This window comes from Salmo trutta, chromosome 7 (genome assembly GCF_901001165.1).
Source record: "Salmo trutta chromosome 7, fSalTru1.1, whole genome shotgun sequence".
NCBI lineage: Eukaryota > Metazoa > Chordata > Actinopteri > Salmoniformes > Salmonidae > Salmo > Salmo trutta.
In genome coordinates this window covers 9682233-9706142 of record NC_042963.1, presented here as the reverse complement: position 1 = coordinate 9706142, position 23910 = coordinate 9682233, and the positions used below count along the sequence as shown (strand labels likewise).

Genomic DNA, 23910 nt, shown 5'->3' with positions numbered 1-23910 from the left:
GTATCCTAGCTGTCCAGACCACCCTGTGATTAAGCTACTGAAAAGGCTCCAGTACAGAGTTTACAACAGGCTCTATCCAATCGTGAGCAAGAGTCTACCTGCAAGTCCTGCCCTGCCCATGAAACCCTCCCGCAGCACTCAGAGCTTGTTGATCTCAGACTCCCATCAGAACGTTTCAAAATCTGCCACGGGTCACAGTCTGTCCTCCGACGCCTCTTTCAATGTCTCCTCCTCCCATGACCATAATGACAACGAGGCGGAGTTGGATAGTGATGGGCCACATACTCTGGACGGGGAGAATTTGTTTGAGGATATGGAGCAGTTCCTGACACAGATGGACCGGGCCCCCTCTCATAGGGACCCTGACATGATCTTTGAACCATCACAGTTAGATCAGGAGTCCCTTGTTCAGGACTTGGAGATGCATGCTCTCAAAAAGCACCTGAATGCTATAGTGAAGGACATCCATATTGCCATTGGTTAGTAGTAAACCTCACTTTGACAGGAAATGTGTTCTCTAATGGAAAATATATAGAACAAATGATAAACATATTTGTTTGTGTTCCAGATCAACTGCTGTCTCTGTGTCTGCTCTCATTTGAGTGTCTGAACACAGCCAGTTCTAAGGACCTGTGTGTGGCCAGCATAGAGGAAGCCTTCTTCACTCCCATCTGGAGACCTCTGTTGACCCTCTTCAGGTAAAGCAGCTTCAAGACTTATCCCCTCGTTTTGCTTTTTTACAATTTTCTAGTCTTTTTATTTACAGTCAGTGCTTATACGACTACTTACATTTTTATGGCCAATATACTAAAACCCAGTCCAACACTATGTATTTTGCTGCTCTGATCACATTTACATATTTTGTCATGATGATGATTGAAACCTCCTTGTATGCAGAATGAGGCGGATGTCAGGCAGTGGTCAGTAGATGGCGTCAGTAGGCTACAAGTAGAAACTGTTTAGTGAGATGATTTCTAGACCTGTTACAAGTTTGTTGTGCAACCATTCGTTGATCTATTCAATCTTATGTCCATTTAGAAAGTAGTTCAGGCTGTCAGTCATGTCACAAAACCTGTTGATTAGTCATGGGTAACCCCTTGCATCTTTGTGTCCTGGACTATGCAGGAAGGTCCACAGAGAGAGGGAGCTGTCCTTTGAGTCCAGTATGAGGCTGTATCAGGATGCCTCACCTGGTGACGTTGGTGTCGCATCAAAACTGTACCCCCAGGACCCTGTTGTGATGCATGGTTCCTACCCCTATGAATCAGCAGTGCAGGAGCTTCGCTTGCTGTGCAGAGATTGCTGTCCCCAGAAAAAGCTGGAGTGCATTGGTGAGTGAACCCCTTAAAACCCTCACTGGACAATGATAGTGTGGGAAGTGTTCTTCACATTGCTCATACAGGGGAAGCATTTGATCTCTACCAGCACCATTGTTTATTGAATGCTGAATGAATGGCATGGGGGACAAATCCATGTCTCTCTGGCACAATAACATCCAGTACACTTTATTTTAGACAGGCTGGAAGCTGAATTGACTTGTTTGGTCTAATTGTGTAATGTTATTGATGTTGTTTTCCATATGCCTATCTATGAGTCACCTTTGTTTTTGCTTTCTGTTCTGTTGCAGTTCGGACATTGCGTCTGATCTGTGCTTGTGCTGAGGACTACTGCTGCCTTCATGAGGCGGATTCCAAAACAGCAGCCATGTGAGTCTAGTACTGCAACATTGCTTTTATGAATATGAACATGCTCACATGCTGGACTATGCTGATTTCTCTTTCTTTCTCACTCTCTGACTCGCACACATTTCAAATAGCGGCCTCATCCTGGCCGACCCTCAAAGTGGGTTGCCTTGTCTGGAACCCACCCAGGCAGGTCCCAGCTAGCATAGGAGCCGTGGGAGGGAAAGCAGCTCTACTGAGTAGCAGAAAGAGCTATAGGTCAGAGACCATCTGAAGGGAATACAGAGTGTAGACGCTAAGTCATGCTCGAGGTTTGGGTGGGGGGCGAGTAATATAGTGAGGAAGTTTACTGGGTTGTTTGCTTGATTTAGGGGTCTACTAGTTGAGGATTTAACGAGGCTTGCCAGTGTAGGCAGGAAACTGATGAGGTAGATCACAAACGTTTAAGAGCCAGTCCACAAGCTACCTAAATGACGCCCAGTAAACGGCTGTCTGCATCGTAGCCCATTGCATGAGCTTATACAAGGCGCCTTTAAAACGAAACTGTTAGAGGATGTGGGCTCCAATTCTATGCTCCCCCGCCCAACAAAACAAATCTCTGTCCCTCTCATTTTCTCTCTGTCTCATATTAATGTTTTAGTGGCATTCAGAGAAAGGCTCATGCTCTGTATCTGTCTCCTTGTATCAATGTAGTCGGAGCTGAATTCCACAAAGCCTGGTCTCTGCTCCACTCTGTTGGTGGAGTTTCATCAGGAACTTCCTTCAGCGTGGAGTTTAGTCAGCTAGGTCTAGTCAAGATATTTTGGGGTGTGTGTGATGTTTGGTTTTGAACATGGCATACTGTTAACAACAGTTTCCATTTTAGGGGGTAATATCTTTTCTCCATTGCTTCTTAATGTTCAGTGTGTTTCACTTGAAGAAAAAGGTTGCCCACACTATTGAAAGAAGTGCTTCCTATTCTGAGGAGTCAGTTTGAGACTGTAGAATGAATGAATGGGTTCAATGTGACCATTATTCTCACTAATTACTTTCTATTGTGTTCACATGAAAGTATGAATGCAGTACGCATGTGTGAACATTATCATTCCATTTTCCCTTTTTTCTTGTCACCTTCGTTTCCTTTTTACACACACACACACACACACACACACACACGCAGTCCGCAGCCAACTTCCTCATTCATTGTTTGTCTCATTCTTTCTATTGTTTCTGACCAGGTGGGGGCTCATTTTGTTTTCTCCATCCTCTTTTGTCTGAACCAACTCCCATTTCAATTTCTTTTTCTCCCTCACACTCCTCTACATCTCTCTTCACTTTGTCTTTTTCAATATCAAAATGTTTTTCTCAAATTAACCGTTTCATTTTTGATTTCAATCTGATTTTTCTGATAATGTACTGGCTTTTTAATTATGTCAACTTTGTCTATGACTGGTTGCATTATGACGTTTCATGTTTGACCCTGAATTTAATATTTATGCTAAAACTGGAATTTGTAGACACTAATTTGAAGGTTCTAGGAATGTATGTGTCTGTGCGTATTTACAGTTAAGGAGGGTGTGATTTGTTTTATTTTTTTATTTTTTTGGTTTTGATTATGGGTGTAAAGTGTGAGCCCTGGCTCTCTGGGGTTATATGACACGGTCCACACCTCTTTAACTTGCATGCCAGGGATTTGGTTACCTCTGGCTGGGTCAGTAAGGGGACAGTCATCCACCTTCTCACGCAAAGCAATCTGTGATTGCGTGTGATGGGTGATTAACAAGGGTCACTGGACCAGTGGAGATATTATCATTAGTGAAAATGTGTACCACAACAGATTATAAAAGTTTTTAACACTTGAATTCTAACACAACCATTTCAAATATGATTTCATTTCATTTTTAACTGTTTGTAATCACTTGGCTTCTTCTGTTTCTTTGTTAGTGGGGCAGATGACTTGTTGCCCATCCTCTCCTATGTGGCTCTGCACTGTGAGCTGCCTCAGCTGGTGTCAGAGTGTGCTGCCCTGGAGGAGTTCATTCATGAAGGGTAGGTCTCCAACTTACACACACACTTTTAAAAGTTCACCTCACAGAAAACATGTCCCCAACTCCATTGTACCTCTCCCCCTCCAATCTCAACTTCTGACTCTGTAGACTGTCACCCTCTGGCTTAGTCTGTATCAGTTTCCCCTTGCGTGTCAGCTCAGACCACACCCGAGAGCTCTATTTATCTTAGTAAAAACAGCCTTTAATAGGCTGGTTAGATTGGCAGTGATAAAGGAATGTGGGGATATTCTGGTTTGGTTTTCCTTTCCAATAAAAATACAAATAAAAGCCTACTTGATGTTTATACAGCTCAGTGGTTTGGAAGAGCAGAGTGTAGGGAAGGCTGGGCTCACTGGGTCCAAGGCCCTACCGAGGCGGGCCCCCCATGTAGGAATTATTGCTGTGATTTCCAGAATGACACGTCAAAAAGTAAAGAGGATGGGGTGATGTTATTTACATGCCTATAAAAGCACGCGCCCCCTGCCCACCCCCACCATAGAAGCTTAAGGATAGATATCTTTCGATCTCTCTTTCTCTCACTCACTCTCACACACACAGCCCTGGCATGAGTTGCTCTCGTGTCTTGGTCTCATTAGCTTAAGGTCACCCAGAGTTGACTTGAGGCTCAGGCCTTTCACTGCTCCCTTAAGAAAACCTCCACCCTGCTTACTGTCCCCCCCTTTTCATCCTCCCCACAAATCTGCTCTTCCCTCCCCCTTTTATATACAGATGGGCCAGGAAAAAAAACTTGTTTTACTGGACCATTTGCCTTGTTTAGTCATGGTATGGTCTGATATGAGGGAAGTTGTTGCATAAAACCATCTTTATGGTAATCCTCAGAAGGAAATGATGTGAGCGTTGATTTGTTAAGGGCAAAATGGAATAAATGAATAACATATCAGGTGTTGGTATTCAATCACTCCATCTACAATGATGATTACCAAGATGCGGTTATGTTGAATTTCTTTTATTGATCTGTCTGTAAATTGTACAACAATGGTGCAGAGAGTTCTAACAGTTCTTCTCTATCTCAGGTATCTGATTGGAGAGGAGGGCTACTGCTTGACCTCTATGCAAAGTGCTCTGCAATATGTGGAGTCATTGCACACAGGAGGTTTTCAGTTGCACAACACTAAATCTGCCTGATACAGGTAATATACATCCAAGATGATCAAAAGTCACACTGAGTACAAACAAGATCTTTCTCAAATGCATCCTCATTTAGAGGCAATTCTTCAATATTATTTCGTTTTTAATCTCAATTGTTTTTATGTTACCCTTAACAATGGTAAAATGAAGTGAAATGTTAAGTTGAGAATTCTATGATAACATTGAGAAGGGCCCAACTAGAAGTGATTGAACTGATTGGGGTTGGAGGGTTCATTGTTCTCAGTATCTATGAAGTTGGATGTCGTATAGTATAGCGGGCCATTGAGCAGTCTTCCCAGAGCTGGAGAATTAATCCCTGTGTAAATTCTATGTGACATCATCAAACAGTCCCACCTAAACTCCCGGTGACATAATTAATCCATGCTAACTAAACATTTGACTTAAAAGTGTGCTCTGTCAGTTATGCAAGGCTGTTCAGTTATGAGAAGGACTCCTCTGTTTCACATTTCAGATGGAATAACAGATTTAGTTTAAACGTCAATCCGATCTCCTCCCAATTCATGCGTCCTAAATGGAACAGTCCGTTGTCGCCATGGATATAAAGGGGGGTGATTTGGAGTGTCCCTGTAGCCTTTTCTCATTGAGTGGTCAATCAATGTTTTACGGAGTTTAATCGAATCATTTTATTTGGGGATTATTGGCATTCTTAATTCAGCTCCTGTTGATCTGAATTGATTCTGTATAACTACACACATGGGCTTGTTACTGCACTTCTACATAACATGGAGGTGCAGGCTAGTGCTATAGTCTGATTCTCACTGAAGTGTGGACTCTTTCACCCCTTATGGATGTCAGAAGGAATGGACTGGTGTAAAAGGGAAACTCCCTAGCCCATGCTTACACTAATCCAATGCTTTTAACTCCATGAGGGGGTGTAAGCAAGTGTACACTTTGGGTAGAAGGGTAACGGATCGGAATGCAACCCTGGACCAAGCGAATAGCTACTTTTTTACACTTAAGAACATTCAACCCACAAGTTTATTGATTGAAAGGGCATCCATTAAATACAGTAACAGGACACTTGAGCACATTGTTGGTCTCACATTGTGTATCTGGGTGTTGGGTACCAATGAATTGAGTGCTTATTGTTTGCTGTTTCAGAGTGCTGCTTTGAAATGGAAACCAGTATTTCCCCTTGTTGCAGTGCTCTGGAGTGGCAGTGCCTGTTAGCTGCAGCCTGGACCACCATTCAACTTAATTCAGATGTTCTGCGCAAGAAAGGATCCTATACTTCGGCTTTCAAACACATTTTTTTTTATTTTTTAAAGTGATCCCTATTGAACTGTAGTTTCTATGCAACAATGGTTCTGATGGGCTGGACATAATTTCCAAGTTCTGTTTGTGTTCAGCCAAGTGTGTTCAGCCAAGTGATTTGACATGGCCTGTTGATTGTTACTTGGACTAGCTGCAATGTGGAATGGTCTGGATGGACTACAGCGTCTTTGGTTGTGAGGCCCCTTATTTGAGGGTCAATTAGGTCAAATGCTTGAAGCTTTGTCATAAGTCACTGAGGTCTGGAAAATATTTTATCGCTATTGTCCAATATTGCTCATTTTTATTGCTTTCATTTATGAACTGACCCTGTCATTTACCACCATAGAGCAAAATGTGTGTATTTTTGAAACTCTAAAAAAGCATGGATTGATAAATGATTGTGTAGATGCTTCCAGTATATTATGATAAATGATTCTTATTTTAGGAGAGGAGATGTGGAAATGAAGACCCGGATGCCTTTAGATGTATTTAGATTCTAGTTTCATTTTAATCCTTGCATTCAGGAGATGTTTTAGGATAATGCTAAAGAACTAGGTTGGTATTTATTGTGCTACCTGAGAATGTGTGTGTGTGTGTGTGTGTGTGCAATAATGTGTGGGAACAAATCCTCTGTGTAAAAGTACATGCAAAATTGAGATATGGGGCCCCCATGTGACCATGATTTAAAACAAATTTCTTGTTCAAATTAGTTAGTAATAACTTGTTGGGAGATATTTAGAAGTAATCTTTTGTATTTTGTGCTCTTGGGTGGATGGCGTTATAGAGGGGATTCACAAGGGGGTGTGTTTAATTGCTCTTTAGGAGCATCTTAGAACAGAAATTGGTAATACTTACTTTTTAATTATAACTTTTGCACTTTAGGTTTGTCCCACTTCTGAAATCCCCATCACTTAAACAAAATCACTGTAATAGTGTGCGCGCAAGCATGCACTTGCAGATGAAATGTTAAAGCAGCAGGGACTGCTAAGATATGAAAGGCATTTTGACATCATGGTTTAATGTTTTCACAACAATGGTGTTTTATACTTACAGAATTTAACATGAATTTATCATGAACTGGTGTTATTACAGTATTAGGTTGAGGCATGTTAATTAAAGTTTTATCAAATCAAATTTTATTTGTCACATGCGCCGAATACAACAGACCTTACCGTGAAACGCTTACTTACAAGCCCTTAATCAACAATGCAGTTAAGAAAATATTTACTAAATAAACTAAAGTTTAATAAATATAAGTTATGTAATAAAATAGGGGGGGTCAATGCACATAGTCCGGGTGGCCATTTGACTAATTGTTTAGCAGTCTTATGGCTTGGGGGTAGAAGCTGTTGAGGAGCCTTTTGGACCTAGACTTTGCGCTCCAGAACCGCTTGCCATGCGGTAGCAGAGCGAACCGTCTATTACTTGGGTGACTGGAGTCTTTGATTTTTTTTTTGGGGCCTTCCTCTGACACTGCCTAGTATATAGGTCCTGGATGGCAGGAAGCTTAGCCCCGGTGATGTTACATTCCCCAGTTTCTGTGTTTTGGGTTTGTTTGTGTATGTATATTTTAGGAAAGGGCTTCCTGAAGTCCAAAGCAGCTTATTGGTCGGCCCCATTTCAGATTGGCGCTCTGACCCCGCCCTCTCGTCAGGAGATACAGCTGTCGGCAATTATAAACTCCTTCCCCAGCTGGATAAAAGCCAGTGTTGCTTTGTTAGGAGAGAGAGCTTCTTAGTATGTCCTGTGTTTTGTTGTTGGTCTGTATAATTGTTGTGAAGTATTTTGTAGCTGGTTCTGCAGACGTATGTCAAAAGGACTTTTGATTATTGAATTTGTTCACTTTACGTTAGAATAATTACTATTTTTGTTCCCGAAGGGGAAGGCACCTTGGGAGTGCTTAGGCAAGAGGCCTGTGGGCATACATATACCCGTAGTATTTACTATGTCTATGCACACTAGGTAAGACCTGGGCGGACCATCCCCTGTATTGGCGTGCCAGGTGGTGCTAAGATGGGTAAGTAATGGGTAGGTAAGGTAGGAGAGGGGGCTCTTTAACTTTTTACTCTCTTTGCTTTGGTTCCGTCCAGCCCCTTTTCCCCAAATTACCGTGTGAAGGAAATAAATTCCCTGCGATAAAATTCTCTGCCTCTGTCATCTGTACCCGCACCTGCAATCCCATACCTCTTTCACTCCACGGGGAGTTGAGTGTAGCAGGGTGTTGCGTTCCCTCCTCCAAGAGGTGTGCGTAACAGATGTATAATTTTTTTTTTTAAGAATGTTTAGAAATGGAGTCCAGTTGTCTGGATATTTGGATTCTATTTCTATGTTTTATAGTGTCTAGGGGACATGTGCTGAGAGGTGACTAGTTAGTTTCTACCAGGCTCTAACAGTCACTCAAAGCACTGGAGATAAAGGCAATGGTCACGTTCCAGGCTGACTACTTAAAAAAAAAAAAAAAAAATTTAACCAATGTCTTTTCTCTTCTCTACACATCTACACTGCATGAACAAAAATGTGGGTACCTGCTTGTTGAATATCTCATTCCAAAATCATGGGTATTAATATGGGGCCAGTATCCCCCTTTGCTGCTATAATAGTCTCCACTCTTCTGGGAAGGTTTTCCACTAGATGTTGGAACATTGCTGCAGGGACTTAATTCCATTCAGCCACGAGCGTTAGTGAGGTCGGGACCTGATATTGGGCGATTAGGCCTGGCTTGAAGTCGCTGTTCCAATTCATCCCAAAGGTGTTTGATGGGGTTGAGATCAGGGCTCTGTGCAGGCCAGTGCAGTTCTTCCACCAATCTCGGCAAAACATTTCTGTATGGACCTCGCTTTGTGCACACGGCCATTGTCATGCTGAAACAGGAAAGGGGCCTTCACCAAACTGTTGCTACAAAGTTGGAAGCACAGAATTGTCTAGAATGTCATTGTATGCTGTAGCATTAAGATTTCCCTTCACTGGAACTAAGGGGCCTAGCCTGAACCATGAAAAACAGCCCCAGTCCGTTATTCCTCCTCCACTAAACTTTACAGCTGGCACTATGCATTCGGGCAGGTAGCGTTCTCCTGGCGTCTGCCAAACCCAATTTGTGTGTGTACATAGTTGAAGTCGGAAGTTTACATGCATGTTAGCCAAATGCATTTAAACTCAGTTTTTCACAATTCCTGAAATGTAATCCCAGTAAAAAAATCCCTGTCTTTGGTCAGCTATAGCATCATCATTTTATTTTAAGAATGTGAAATGTCAGAATAATAGTAGAGATGGTTTATTTAAACTTTTATTTCTTTCATCACATTCCCAGTGGGTCAGAAGTTTACATACACTCAATTAGTATTTGGTAGCATTGCCTTTAAATTGTTTAACCTGGGTCAAACCTTTCGGGTAGCCTTCCGCAAGCTTCCCACAACAAGTTGGGTGAATGTTGGTCCATTCCTCCTGACAGAGCTGGTGTAATTGAGTCAGGTTTGTAGGCCTCCTTACTCACACATGCTTTTTCAGTTCTGCCCACAAATGTTCTATGGGATTGAGGTCAGGGCTTTGTGATGGGCACTCCAATACCTTGACTTTGTTGTCCTATAGCCATTTTGCCACAACTTTGGAAGTATGCTTGGGGTCATTGTCCATTTGGAAGACCCATTTGTGACGAAGCTTTAACTTCCTGACTGATGTCTTGATGTTGCTTCAATATATCCATATAATTTTCCTTCCTCATGATGCCATCTATTTTGTGAAGTGCACCAGTCCCTCCTGCAGCAAAGCACCCCCACACCATGATACTGCCACCCCCATGCTTCACGGTTTGGATGGTGGTTTTTGGCTTGCAAGCATCCCCCTTTTTCCTCCAAACATAACGATGGTCATTATGGCCAAACAGTTCTAATTTTGTTTCATCAGACCAGAGGACATTTCTCCATAAAGTTCAATCTTTGTCCCCATGTGCAGTTGCAAACCGTAGTCTGGCTTTTTTATGGCGGTTTTGGAGCAGTGGCTTCTTCCTTTTCTGAGAGGCCTTTCAGGTTGTGTCGATATAGGACTCGTTTTACTGTGGATATAGATACTTTTGTGCCTGTATCCTCCAGCATCTTCACAAGGTCCTTTGCTGTTGTTCTGGGATTTATTTGCACTTTAAGCACCAAAGTACATTCATCTCTAGGAGACAGAACGCGTCTCCTTCCTGAGCATGTATGATGGCTGCGTGGTCCCATGATGTTTATACTTGCGTACTATTGTTTGTACAGATGAACGTGGTACCTTCAGGCATTTGGAAATTGCTCACAAGGATGAACCAGACTTGTGGAGGTCTACAATTATTTTTCCTGAGGTCTTGGCTGATTTTCTTTTGATTTTTCCCTTGATGTGAAGCAAAGAGGCACTGAGTTTGAAGGTAGGCCTTGAAATGCATCCACAGGTACACCTCCAATTGACTCAAATTATGTCAATTAGCCTATCAGAAACTTCTAAATCCATGACATCATGTTTTGGAATTTTCCAAGCTGTTTAAAGGCACAGTGAACTTAGTGTACGTAAACTGCTGACCCACTGGAATTGTGATACAGTGAATTATAAGTGAAATAATCTGTCTTAAACAATTGTTTGAAAAATTACTTGTGTCATGCACAAAGTAGATGTCCTAATCGACTTGCCAAAACTATAGTTTGTTAACATGAAATTTGTGGAGTGGTTGAAAAATGAGTTTTAATGACTCCAACCTAAGTGTATGTAAACATTCGGCAATTATTCAGACACCTTGACTTTTTTCACATTTTTACTTTACAGCCTCATTCTAAAAATGAGGAAAACAAATTACTTATCTATACACATTGCCCCATAATGACTACATTTTTAGATATTTTTTTTCTTCAGATTTCTTAAATAAAAAAACATACCTTATTTAAATAAGTATTTAGACCCTTTGCTAAATTGAGCTATTGTTTCTACAACTTGATTGGAGTCCATCTGTGGTAAGTTTTTCCTCTTTTGCAACCCAGGATCTCTACTTGCACATCATCTGCACATCTATCACTCCAGTATTAATGCTAAATTGGAATTATATATATATATATATTAATTATTTTTTTCAATTGATGAGCATGATTTGGAAAGGCACGTCTGTCTCTATAAGGTCCTACAGTTGACAGTGCATGTCAGAGCAGAAACCAAGCCATGAGGTCAAAGGAATTGTCCTCAGAGCCCTGAGACAGGATTGTATTGAGGCACAGATCTGGGGAAGGGTACCAAAAACGTTCTGCAGCATTGAAGGTCCCTAAGAACACAGTGGCCTCTGTCATTCTTAAATGGAAGAAGAGCTGTCCGCCCAGCCAAACTGAGCAATTGAGGGAAAAGGACCTTGGTCAGGGAGGTGACCAAGAACCTGATGGTCACTCTGACAAAGCTCCAGAGTTCCTCTGCAGAGATGGGTGAGCCTTCCAGAAGGACAACCATCTCTGCAGCACTCCACCAATCAGGCCTTTATGGTAGAGGGGCCAGACTGAAACCCCGCCTCAGTAAAAGGCACATGACAGCCCACTTGGAGTTTTCCAAAAGGCACCTTAAAGGACTCTCAGACCGAGAAACAAGATTCTCTGGTCTGATGAAACCAAGTTTGATCTCTTTGGCTTGAATGCCAAGCGTCACGTCTGGAGGAAACCTGGCACCATACCTACGGTGAAGCATGGTGGTGGCGGCATCAACCTGTGGGGTTGTTTTTCTGCAGCAGGGACTGGGAGACTAGTCAGGATTTAGGGAAAGCTGAACGGAGCAAAGTACAGAGGGATCCTTGATGAAAACGTCAATTTCTAACATTTTTGACATGCGTTTTTATGGATTTTGTTGTTGTTATTCTGGCTCTCACTGTTCAAATAAACCTACCATTAAAATTATAGACTGATCATTTCTTTGTCAGTGGGCAAACGTACAAAATCAGCAGGGGATCAAATACTTTTTTCCCTCACTGTATGTTAGTTTGAGTCGGAATCAATATGCTATTTTATTGGAAAAACCACAATAAACCTTCATCTTAATTTGTGTGGAGTGTCTTGGACTGGGTGGTTATTATAAATGTGTGTGTGTGACAGAACCTATAGGACTTAACTATAAAGAAGTCGAGGGGAAAAAAATCATTTTGAGAATGTGTTCATTCCCATTCAAACTCACTTCTGATACGATATGCCCAATCAAAATTTGAAACAGTCAACCAAATCCTTACACAGCCCTGCTACATGCCCCTCCCCTCTGCACAAAGTGAGTCGACTGATGCTAGAGTCTAATGAATTAGGATGAAGATTTGATTAGAAAAGGAAGACTTAGCCCCAGCCAGAGTGGTTGGGGCAGTGTAAACCTGACGGAGCTGTGTGCTGGAGGCTGGGCAGGGAGAAGGAGAAGACGTAGGCTCTGTGGGGCAGATGGCTGGACTGTTCAGAGAGTTTCCAGACCAGAGGAGAAAACATGCCACTCTGAATCAGGAGGAGTCTGTAGACAACCTCCCCCAACCCGGAATACCCTCTCCTTCGCCTGTGGAGAACATTAATAACTTTAATGCAGATCTCTTGCTCACTGCAAGTCCCATTGAATCTCTTCCAGTCCACTTACCTTGTCACCTACATAAAAGCTGAAATCCCTGTCAGAGCCCGGGTCCTATCAGGGTCCATTATGCCATAACAGACTGTACTCAGTCCAAGCCTTCTCTCCTTGCAAGACACAATCCCTGCACCATTCCAACAATCACTGCTCCAACATTTTGGCGGCCCTTCTCTTGACAACGGAGAGAAAAATGGTGTTGGAGTTAATTTCCTTGATGTAAATCTACACATTTTGCCAATGGAGAGAATATTTTGCAATTTTATAACAAATTTCATGCAATTCTACTGATTTGGCCATAAGCGGGAGAGAAATGTGTGCAGCTTTTAAGGAAATATCCTGCAATTCTACACATTTTGTTTTGACTTATGTCAAATCGGAGGGCTTGTTGTCCGGGCCTCTGGTAGTCTCTATGGGGGTGCCACAGGGTTCAATTCTTGGGCCAACTCTTTTCTCTGTATACATCAATTATGTCGCTCTTGCTGCTGGTGAGTCTCTGATCCACTTCTATGCAGACGACACCATTCTGTATACTTCTGGCCCTTCTTTGGACACTGTGTTAACAACCCTCCAGACAAGCTTCAATGCCATACAACTCTCCTTCCGTAGCCTCCAACTGCTCTTAAATATAAGTAAAACTAAATGCATGCTCTTCAACCGATCGCTGCCCGCACCTGCCCGCCCGTCCAGCATCACTACTCTGGACGGTTCTTACTTAGAATATGTGGACAACTACAAATACCTAGGTGTCTGGTTAGACTGTAAGCTCTCCTTCCAGACTCACATCAAACATCTCCAATCTAAAGTTAAATCTAGAATTGGCTTCCTATTTCGCAATAAAGCATCCTTCACTCATGCTGCCAAACATACCCTCGTAAAACTGACCATCCTACCGATCCTTGACTTCGGCGATGTCATTTACAAAATAGCCTCCAATACCCTACTCAATAAACTGGATGCAGTCTATCACAGTGCCATCCGTTTTGTCACCAAAGCCCCATATACTACCCACCACTGCGACCTGTACGCTCTCGTTGGCTGGCCCTCACTTCATACTCGTCGCCAAACCCACTGGCTCCAGGTCATCTACAAGACCCTGCTAGGTAAAGTCCCCCCTTATCTCAGCTCACTGGTCACCATAGCAGCACCCACCTGTAGCACGCGCTCCAGCAGATATATCTCTGGTCAAGCCCAAAGCCAATTCCTCCTTTGGCCATCTCTCCTTCCAGTTCTCCGCTGCCAATGACTGGAACGAACTACAAAAATCTCTGAAACTGGAAACACTTATCTCCCTCACTAGCTTTAAGCACCAGCTGTCAGAGCAGCTCACAGATCACTGCACATGTACATAGCCCATCTATAATTTATCCCAAACAACTACCTCTTCCCTACTGTATTTATTTATTTTGCTCCTTTGCACCCCATTATTTATTTTTCTACTTTGCACTTTCTTCCACTACAAATCTACCATTCCAGTGTTTTACTTGCTATATTGTATTTACTTTGCCACAATGGCCTTTTTTTGCCTTTACCTCCCTTATCTCACCTCATTTGCTCACATTGTATATAGACTTATTTTTCTACTGTACTATTGACTGTATGTTTGTTTTACTCCATGTGTAACTCTGTTGTTGTATGTGTCAAACTGCTTTGCTTTACCTTGGCCAGGTCACAATTGTAAATGAGAACTTGTTCTCAACTTGCCTACCTGGTTAAATAAAGGTGAAATAAATAAAAAATCAAATCAAATAAATTCCTTTACTTTAGATTGTTTGTATTGTTAAATATTACTGCACTGTTGGAGCTAGAAACACAAGCATTTTGTTACACCTGCTATAACATCTGCTAAACACGTGTATGTGACAAATTGGATTTGAATGAGAGTGATTTACAAAATCAATGGGTGCCTCCTCGGTCTGTAATTTGACCATGTATACTAGAAATTCAGATAGCTGGCTAGACTAACTTACCGGTCTTAAAAATATTAGCTGACACGGGCTAATTAAGTGACTGTTAGTGACTGACATAAGAGAAACACTGCTGATGAAGAAACACATTTCTAAATTGCACGTTGTGTATTCTACTAACCCCACTGAGTTCATAAATATATATATATATATAACTCATCAAAAAAATAAACGTCCTCTCACTGTCAACTGCGTTTATTTTCAGCAAACTTAACATGTGTAAATGTTTGTATGAACATAAGATTCAACAACTGAGACATAAACTGAACAAGTTTCACAGACATGTGACTAACAGAAATAGAATAATGTGTCCCTGAACAAAGCGGGGGTCAAAATCAAAAGTAACAGCCAGTATCTGGTGTGGCCACCAGCTGCATTAAGTACTGCAGTGCATCTCCTCCTCATGGACTGCACCAGATTTGATAGTTCTTGCTGTGAGATGTTACCCCACTCTTCCACCAAGGCACCTGCAAGTTCCCGGACATTTCTGGGAGGAATGGCCTTAGCCCTCACCCTCCGAACCAACAGGTCCCAGACGTGCTCAATGGGATTGAGATCCGAGCTCTTCGCTGGCCATGGCAAAACATTCCTGTCTTGTAGGAAATCCCACACAGAACGTGCAGTATGGCTGGTGGCATTGTCATGCTGGAGGGTCATGTCAGGATGAGCCTGCACGAAGGGTACCATATGAGGGAGAAGGATGTCTTCCCTGTAACGCACAGCGTTGAGATTGCCTGCAATGACAACAAGCTCAGTCCAATGATGCTGTGACACACCGCCCCAGACCATGACGGACCCTCCACCTCTAAATCGATCCCGCTCCAGAGTACAGGCCTTGGTGTAACGCTCATTCATTCGACGATAAACGCGAATCTAACCATCACCCCTGGTGAGACAAAACCGCAATTTGTCAGTGAAGAGCACTTTATGCCAGTCCTGTCCGGTCCAGCGACGGTGGGCTTGTGCCCATAGGCGACTTTGTTGCCGGTGATGTCTGGTGAGGACCTGCCTTACAACAGGCCTACAATCCTTCAGTCCAGCCTCTCTCAGCCTATTGCGGACAGTCTAAGCACTGATGGAGGGATTATGCATTCCTGGTGTAACTCGGGGAGTTGTTGTTTCCATCCTGTACCTGTCCCGCAGGTGTGATGTTCAGATGTACCTATCCTGTGCAGGTGTTGTTACACGTGGTCTGCCACTGCGAGGACGATCAGCTGTCCGTCCTGTCTCCCTGTAGTGCTGTGTTAGGCGTCTCACAGTACGGACATGGCAATTTATTGCCCTGACCATATCTGCAGTCCTCATGCCTCCTTGTAGCATGCCTAAGTCACGTTCACACAGATGAGCAGGTACCCTGGGCATCTTTCTTTTGGTGTTTTTCAGAGTCAGTAGAAAGGCCTCTTTAGTGTCCTAAGTTTTCATAACTGTGACCTTAATTGCCTACCGTCTGTAAGCTGTTAGTGTCTTAACGACCATTCCACAGGTGCATGTTCATTAATTGTTTATGGTTCATTGAACAAGCATGGGAAACAGTGTTTAAACCCTTTACAATTAAGATCTGTGAAGTTATTTGGATTTTTACGAATTATCTTTGAAAGACAGGGTCCTGAAAAAGGGACATTTCTTTTTTTACTTTTAACAATGCACATCTGTTAATTGAAATGCATTCCAGGTGACTACCTCATGAATCTGGTTGATAGAATGCCAAGTGTTCAAAGCTGTCATCAAGGCAAAGGGTGGCTAATTTGAAGAATCTCAAATATAAAATACATTTTCATTTGTTTAACACTTTTTTGGTTACTATAATATTCCATATCAAATCAAACTTTATTTGTCACATGCACCGAATACAACAAGTGTAGACTTTACCATGAAATGCTTACTTACAAGCCCTTAACCAAAAGTGCAGTTCAAGAAGAGTTAAGGAAATATTTACCAAGTAGACTAGACTAAAATAAAAAGTAATAATAAAAAAGTAACATAAGAATAACAATAATGAGGTTATCTACAGGGGGCACCGTTACCGAGTCAGTGTGTGGGGGTACAGGTTAGTTGAGATCATTTGTACATGTAGGTGGGGGTGAAGTGACTATACATAGATAATAAACAGCGAGTAGCAGCAGTATACAAAAGGGGGGGTCAATGTAAATTGTCCGGTGGCAATTTTATTAATTGTTCTTGGGGGTAGAAGCTGTTGAGGAGCCTCTTGGTCCTTGACTTGGCGCTCCAGTCCCGCTTGAGAAACAGTATCTGAGAAAACAGTCTATAACTTGGGTGACTGGAGTCTCTGACAATTTTATGGGCCTTCCTCTGACACGGAGGAAGCTTGTCCTTGTAGTGATTTACTGGGCCATTCACACTACCCTCTGTAGCGCCTTACGGTCAGATGCCATGCAGTTGTCACACCAGGCGATGATGCAACCGGTCAGGATGCTCTCGATAGTGCAGCTGTATATCTTTTTAAGGATCTGGGGACCCAAGCCAAATCTTTTCAGTCTCCTGAGTGGGAAAAGGTTTTGTTGCGCCCTCTTCACGACTGTCTTGGTATGTTTGGACCATGATAGTTTGTTGGTGATGTGGACACCAAGGAAGTTGAAACTCTCGACCCGCTCCACTACAGCCCTGTCAATGTTAATGGGGGCCTACTCGGCCCGCCTTTTCCTGTAGTCTGCGATCAGCTCCTTAGTCTTGCTCACATTGAGGGAGAGGTTGTTGCCCTGGCATCACACTGCCAGTTCTCTGACCTCCTCTCCATAGGAGGCCTACCACTGTTGTGTCGTCAGCAAACTTAATGATGGTGTTGGAGTCATGTTTGACCACGCAGTTGTGGGTGAACAGGGAGTACAGGCCTCAGTGTAGCACTATTATGTGTTATTTCATAGTTTTGATGTCTTAATAAAGAAAAACCCTTGAATTAGTAGGTGTGCCCAAACATTTGACTGGTACTGCATATATACATATATATGAGTCATGCACATATAGTCATACCCCTTGACTTTTTCAACATTTTGTTGTTTTACAGCCTGAATTCAAAATGGATTAAATATACATTTTTTCTCAAACATCTACACACAATAACCCACAATAATAATGACATTGTGAAAAAATGTTTTTAGAAATGTTTGCAGATTTATTGAAACTGAAATACAGAAATATTTAATTTACATTAAGTATTTACACCCCTGAGCCAATACATGTTAGAATCGCCATTGGAGGTGCAGCAGCAGAATTCATGATGGGGACACTGAGGGATTCCCTTTAACCAGAATGGGGGTGGCTGCTGCTATAACCTGGACCGATAACAATCCCGACCCCAATGACTACACCACTGGTAGTCTGTTATATCAGCCTATAACCATGTGTGGGGTGTAGTGCCCTTGCTCTATTGTGTGATATATACCAGTGGGAGCAGCAATAGGAAGCCCTAGGATGACATTGTAGGGCTGAACTTGACTGCATCTAAGGTGTGGTCTTCCTCATACAAGGACCATGGCCAGTGCCCTGGAAAGCATGAATGACAGCTACCCAGTGCATTTGTCATCCCATTGTCACTGCCTGCTGACATCTACTGTTCACGTCAACATTGGGAACTTACCTGATGAACTGTGTGTGTGGCCACGCCCTGATGATGGTTGCGTGCAATTAGCTTCCATTTCCATCTCCCTCTGACCTCAGAGCTGGCCACAGATGTGACAAATGTCTCTGGAGTGTGTAAGCCTATATCACTGGTTTCCAAAAACACCAACGACCATCTGTTTTTAATAGATACAGAATTAAACAGATCACTCTGCTCTCTCTGTCATCACACTCTAGGAGTTGTTCCCCTATCTGTCATATGTGGGACCACACACACACGTCATCGGAACTAAGATGAATTGTAACTAAGACACACACAAACACTTGCATGTGCTTAAATGATACACATGCACACGTTCTTATACGAAATTGTAATTGTATTTTCCCAGTTTCCCAGAATGTACCAAGTTAATCTGTTGCCTGTCTGTCAGCCTGACTGTATGTTGTGGTGTCTTTTGGCCTGTGAATGTGAGGCATGCGTTTTTAGGAATGTTAAACTAAATAAGCATTTTGGTAAGGACTTGCTACACTCGCACACAAAGGGGAGCATGATACGGCCAACGTCTCATATTTGTTTTTCTGTCCGTTTCAGTAGTTCAATCCCTCTGCTGATTCCTATGTTTTGAGGAGTCTGGGTCAGTCCAATTTTGTTTCTCAAAACCAGAGGAGAAATTTGACGCCCACTTTAACTGTTCTGCTTTGCTCCTTACCATGGCTTCAGCCTGTCCTAAGTGATTTGTTGTGTCATCAGGTATAGGCCCAGCATTAACATATTACACTTAAGTAGTGCAATTAATCAGCTGCATTTGAATCATTTTCAGTACTTTTTGAATTACATCTGTAGTTATGTCTGCTCTGTCTACTGCAGCTTGAATGCCTCTTGATATGTCAAATGAGGTCAAGTGCCATACAACCATCATAATACTCTTTCTTCTCCTTAAAATATGAATGTTACCTTTGTCCTTTTCCCATACATTCAAAAATCCCTTCTTCCTCCCTTTGCCCTCTTTTAGAGGCTGATTCCCAATTTGACCTGCCTTGTAAGAACTTGTAAGCCCACTACCATCCGTCCTTGGTCTCTCCCTACAAAATATTCATATTTTTCTATTAGAATAAGAAAGGGCATCATACAGGAGAGTATGTAGGCATTAGTGTATGTAAATGTTTTGTGTGTGAGATGGAGTGAGACAGACTGGCGGATTCTCCCCCGCTGTTCATTCAAAGTTGGCCTAATTGAGCTGTCAGCCGACACGGTCAAAACAAAACCACTGCCAACAACCTCTGACCCAACTGCATAATGTAGTTAGCGTTGCCTTGACACAATTCAGGTTTCTTTATTGGCATGACAAATATACATTCTTGTTGCTTAAGCATGTATGCCATTAACAGAACAGTAAACAAAGACAATGCACTCTGTGATATTTATTTTCCCTCTATCAGACCTCCCACCGCATTGTTTATTTATGGGATGTGCTGTCCCAGATAAAGGGGTTGGGTGGAGGGCGCCTGTGAACAGGACAGAGAGTCACGCTAGGGAGACAAATGTGCCACCCCCCCCCCCCTACCGTCTACCCTCCCTGTCCCCCCGTCGTCTTTTGCTGCCTCATCTCAGAGTCATCCTGCACTTTCCCCAATAGAGCGCATCTAAATAATCTACTATGCACCTGCACAGTTCCATTGACATCCAGGAAGGTAGTGCATTATGTGGTTACTAGTGCATGAACACTGGAACAATTAAGGACTATGCAGAATCTGGCATGAATTCACATAAAGCTTGGCATCTTCCTTACAGGGTTATAATATGACATGCAAAGAAAATCACATTCCTGACTATACAGTAAAATGGATGTGGAATGAATCAAGCACTATAGTTGAGAGTCTGCAGGGACTTATGACAGAGCGGGGAAGAATTATATGTTACCCTCGAGAATGAATTTTTTTAAGTCTGCCGCGGAGTTGACAGGGAACACTGTGTGGGTGGTGTTCTTTCTCTCCACCAACGTGGCCACAGCCTCACCAAGGTCCAGGTGGTTCAGGTAACCAGGAGCCATGCGCTCTGGAGGGGCCACACCTGTGTTGATCTTTACCTGAGAGAGCAAGTGAATGGAAGCCAGTTGGCATTGGTTAACAGTGGTGTAAAGTACTTAAGTGGTACTTTAAAATAGTTTTACTTAAGTTTTTTTTAATTTGTATTTACTATTTATTTTTGACTCCACAACATTCCTAAAGAAAATAATGTGCTTTTTACACCATATATATTTTCCCCTGACACCCAAAAATATTCATTACATTTAGCAGGACAGGAAAATTGTCCAGTTCACGCACTTATCAAGAGAACATCCCTGGTCATCCCTACGGCCTCTGATCTGGCGAACTCACTAAACACAAATGCTTCGTTTCTAAATTATGTCTGAGAGTTGAGTTTGCCCCTGGCTATCCATACATTTAAACAATTGCACTGTCTGCTTTTCTTAACAAGGAATTTGAAATTATTTATACTTTTGATAAAGTATATTTTAGCAAATACATTTACTTTTGATACTTAAGTATATTTAAAACCAAATACTTTTAGACTTTCACTCAAGTAGGATTTTACTCGGTGACTTTCACTTGAGTAATTTCTCTTTTAAGGTATCTTTACTTTGACTCAAGTATGACAATTTGGTACATTTTCCACCACTGTTGGTTAATGATAGTGTACAGCAGATTGGCTGAGTGTACAAACATTAGGAACACCAAATATTGAACTGCACCACTTTCTGCCCTCAGAACAGCATCAATTAATCGTGGCATGGACTCTACAAGGTGTCAAAAGCGTTCCACAGGTATGCTGGCCCATGTTGACTCCAATGCTTCCCACAGTTGTGTCAAGTTGGCTGGATGTCCTTTGGGTGGTGGCCCATTCTTGATACACATGGGAAACTGTTGAGCATGAAAAACCCAGCAGCGTTGCAGTTCTTGACACAAACCAGTGAGCCTGGCACCAACTACAATACCGTGTTCAAAGGCACTTACATATTTTGTCTTGTCCATTCACCCTCTAAATGACACATACACAATCCATGTCTCAATTGTTCCAAGGCTTAAACATCCTTCTTCAACCTGTCTCCTCCCCTTCAGCTACACTGATTGAAGTAGATTTAACAAGTGACATCAATAAGGGATCATAGCTGTCACTTGGATTCATCTGGTCAGTCTCATGGAAAGCGCAGTTTTGTATACTCAGTGTATATGAACCAACAAACAAGACAAGGGAAGGGTGTATTCAGGATCACAATGTTGCAGACAACTTTTACTGGCAATTGCTATTTGGGTAGATTGAGACAAGTTCTGCAACTGATAGCATGATCCTTAATATACCCAAGCTATCTATCTAACTATACAATGGGGGTTTTATGTTATAGATCTTGGCCACACCTGGTTGAGTTTGCAGGGCACTTCTGGGTACTCCTCTCGTAGTACCTGACAGAATGCCAGGGTGCTGGCGGAGCCAACAGTCAGGAACCCTGTACCTGGCATCAACAGCTTCTCTCCAGCACCACCTGCGGCGCGGCACAGCACACATCACTGTCCAATAACCCCCAAGCCATGCTCAGCATAATGTGCAAGGACAAAATGTTGTGTTATCAAGCGGGGAAGAAAGTTGTTCCTCAAGACATGTGCACTAACAAGTGTTGACGATGTCACGAAAATGGTCCAATCACTTTCACAGAACACACTACTGTACTGGCTGGGATGTAGGGAGGGGCCCAGGTGGGAGACTCACCTGTGATAAAGGTGTAGGTGCAGTTGGGGTCGTCTCTCACCAGCGGAAAGAAGACCTTCCATGATACAAAGGTGCTAAACAGCAATGTCTCAATCACCTATGGGTGGATGAGAAGTATTAAAATAGATTAATACAGATTACAAAGTAGTGAGAGGAAGAATTCAAGATGAGGGAAATCTAAATAGATGTGGAACTGACAGAAAAGAGAGGAAGGTTGTGGAGTGTAGATTTAAAACAATGAAATCATGACAGTTTAACAGATAATGGGGATGATAAACTCTGGATCATGGATTAGTCAGTGAGGTGTGTTGAAGACTCACCCAGTGTAGTTCTTTCAGAGTCTGGGTATGTGGAGGTCCACCCTGCCACCAGCTGAATCCCAGAGATGACACAATGTCTGTCACCTTGCCAACAGACTTTAGAAGGGCGTGCTTGACCACCTCTGCCCCCTCCTCTGAACCTGAGACGAAGAGTAACAGTTTGAGAGGCGTTTCCATACATTACTTTTTAGGGATATGGGATACCTTCAACAATACTCTCATTTCTAAAATATGTCTATGTAAAATGTTGTCACCTGCCAAGGAGTGTGAATGGGTGCTCTTACCAACATCCCCGACTAGGGTAGTGAGGTTGTCTCGGCTGGAGGGCGAAACAAACCCCCTGAGCTTCTCTAATCCGCTGTCTTCTCTGGAGATGACAGCCACCTTAAAACCTTGAAACATGGACAGTACAGTCACAATCAGGAAATACACAAATGTGACTATGGCAAACAGAAGGGTCATTTTGCTACAGTAGATGGGTTTACTTATTGCTAAATATTTTATTTAACATTGTAGAGTGTCATGGACAATATATTATACTATTCAACAAAACACAATTCAAGAAACCAGAATGTCCACTTGACAAGTGATGGATACTTAAGGCAACTTGTCACCTGAGGAATGACAGTGCGGTATAAATGAAAAGGGCTACACCAATCGTGGTATTTCGATTCACCATACATTTTATTATCTATCGCGTCCCGAGAAACATATGTGAAAACGTTAAACCAAGATACACAGGCTTATTCTAGGCTACCAGCACTTTTGACGAAATACAACAATGTATTCACATTTCTCCCGATGTTAACTGCTAGTGGAGTGCAAGACAACATCAAGTTTTGTACATTCTTAGGAGAATCACAACTTGAAATCTGTGCGTAAAGGAGAGGCCGGTTATTTTACGCGCGTTGACAATTCACAATTCACCTTGACAACGAACGGTAGCCTCATAATTTTTCCCCTTAATTACTCAAATCTTTCTCATCTATTACCCAACATAATTTGAGAAACAAACAAAACAACTACTTCCCGGCAGAGCCAATTTGATCCACCCATCAACGACCAATGGCAAATGGCGCACAGATTTATTAGACCTCTTCATATATCCTACATATTTTGCACGCGGGAAATTATTGATTACGTTGCACAATTTAATCCTGCCCATTAACCGTGGGCATTGTCTTGAGGCAGGTGTAATGGTTTCAAGACTCCATATGCTCCTTAACTCAATAAGGACATCTTACCTTTGTCGAGGAGTGCTTTAACTATTCCAGAGCCCACTGTTCCTGCTCCACCGAGAGCTAACACAACTCTGTCCGCGTTTGACATGCTGAATAGGTCCAAAGGAATTTAAACACCGCTGACAGTCTGAGTCTATGGAGAGTACTTTGTACCACCCGGGACCTTTAAACAAATAACAAGGGCCACAGTTCCGCCCTTTTACCAGTGTCACTGAAGCCACGCCCGTATCAGGTGAAAGAACAACCGCAAACCTAATTGACCTCCCATATATATATATATATATATATATATATATATATATATATATATATATATCTCTACAGA

At 42.4% G+C, this 23910-nt stretch overlaps 2 protein-coding genes across 3 annotated transcripts in view; one reads left to right on the top strand and one right to left on the bottom strand.

Moving 5' to 3' along the window:
- Positions 1-7267, top strand: part of vps9d1 (VPS9 domain containing 1) — a 29601-nt gene extending 22334 nt beyond the window's left edge. The window contains exons 10-16 of one of the 2 annotated variants that reach the window (XM_029757861.1): positions 10-479; positions 569-698; positions 1126-1331; positions 1628-1706; positions 3606-3710; positions 4744-4860; positions 6024-7267. In XM_029757861.1, coding sequence (XP_029613721.1) covers positions 10-479; positions 569-698; positions 1126-1331; positions 1628-1706; positions 3606-3710; positions 4744-4855 — 1102 coding nt within the window. In that variant the 3' untranslated portion in view covers positions 4856-4860; positions 6024-7267. Of the gene's footprint in view, positions 1-9; positions 480-568; positions 699-1125; positions 1332-1627; positions 1707-3605; positions 3711-4743; positions 4861-5980 lie in introns of both variants that reach the window. The other variant, XM_029757860.1, reaches the window with a different exon arrangement.
- Positions 7268-19572: 12305 nt separating this feature from the next.
- LOC115196878 (uncharacterized) lies at positions 19573-23739 on the bottom strand. Its single transcript, XM_029757857.1, has 6 exons — positions 23589-23739; positions 22629-22736; positions 22345-22484; positions 22025-22121; positions 21676-21800; positions 19573-20345 (listed from the first exon to the last, which is right to left on the bottom strand). Exons 1-6 carry the CDS (start codon positions 23671-23673, stop codon positions 20169-20171), a joined length of 732 nt encoding a protein of 243 aa, XP_029613717.1. The 5' UTR covers positions 23674-23739; the 3' UTR covers positions 19573-20168.
- Between the last annotated feature and the right edge of the window lie 171 nt (positions 23740-23910).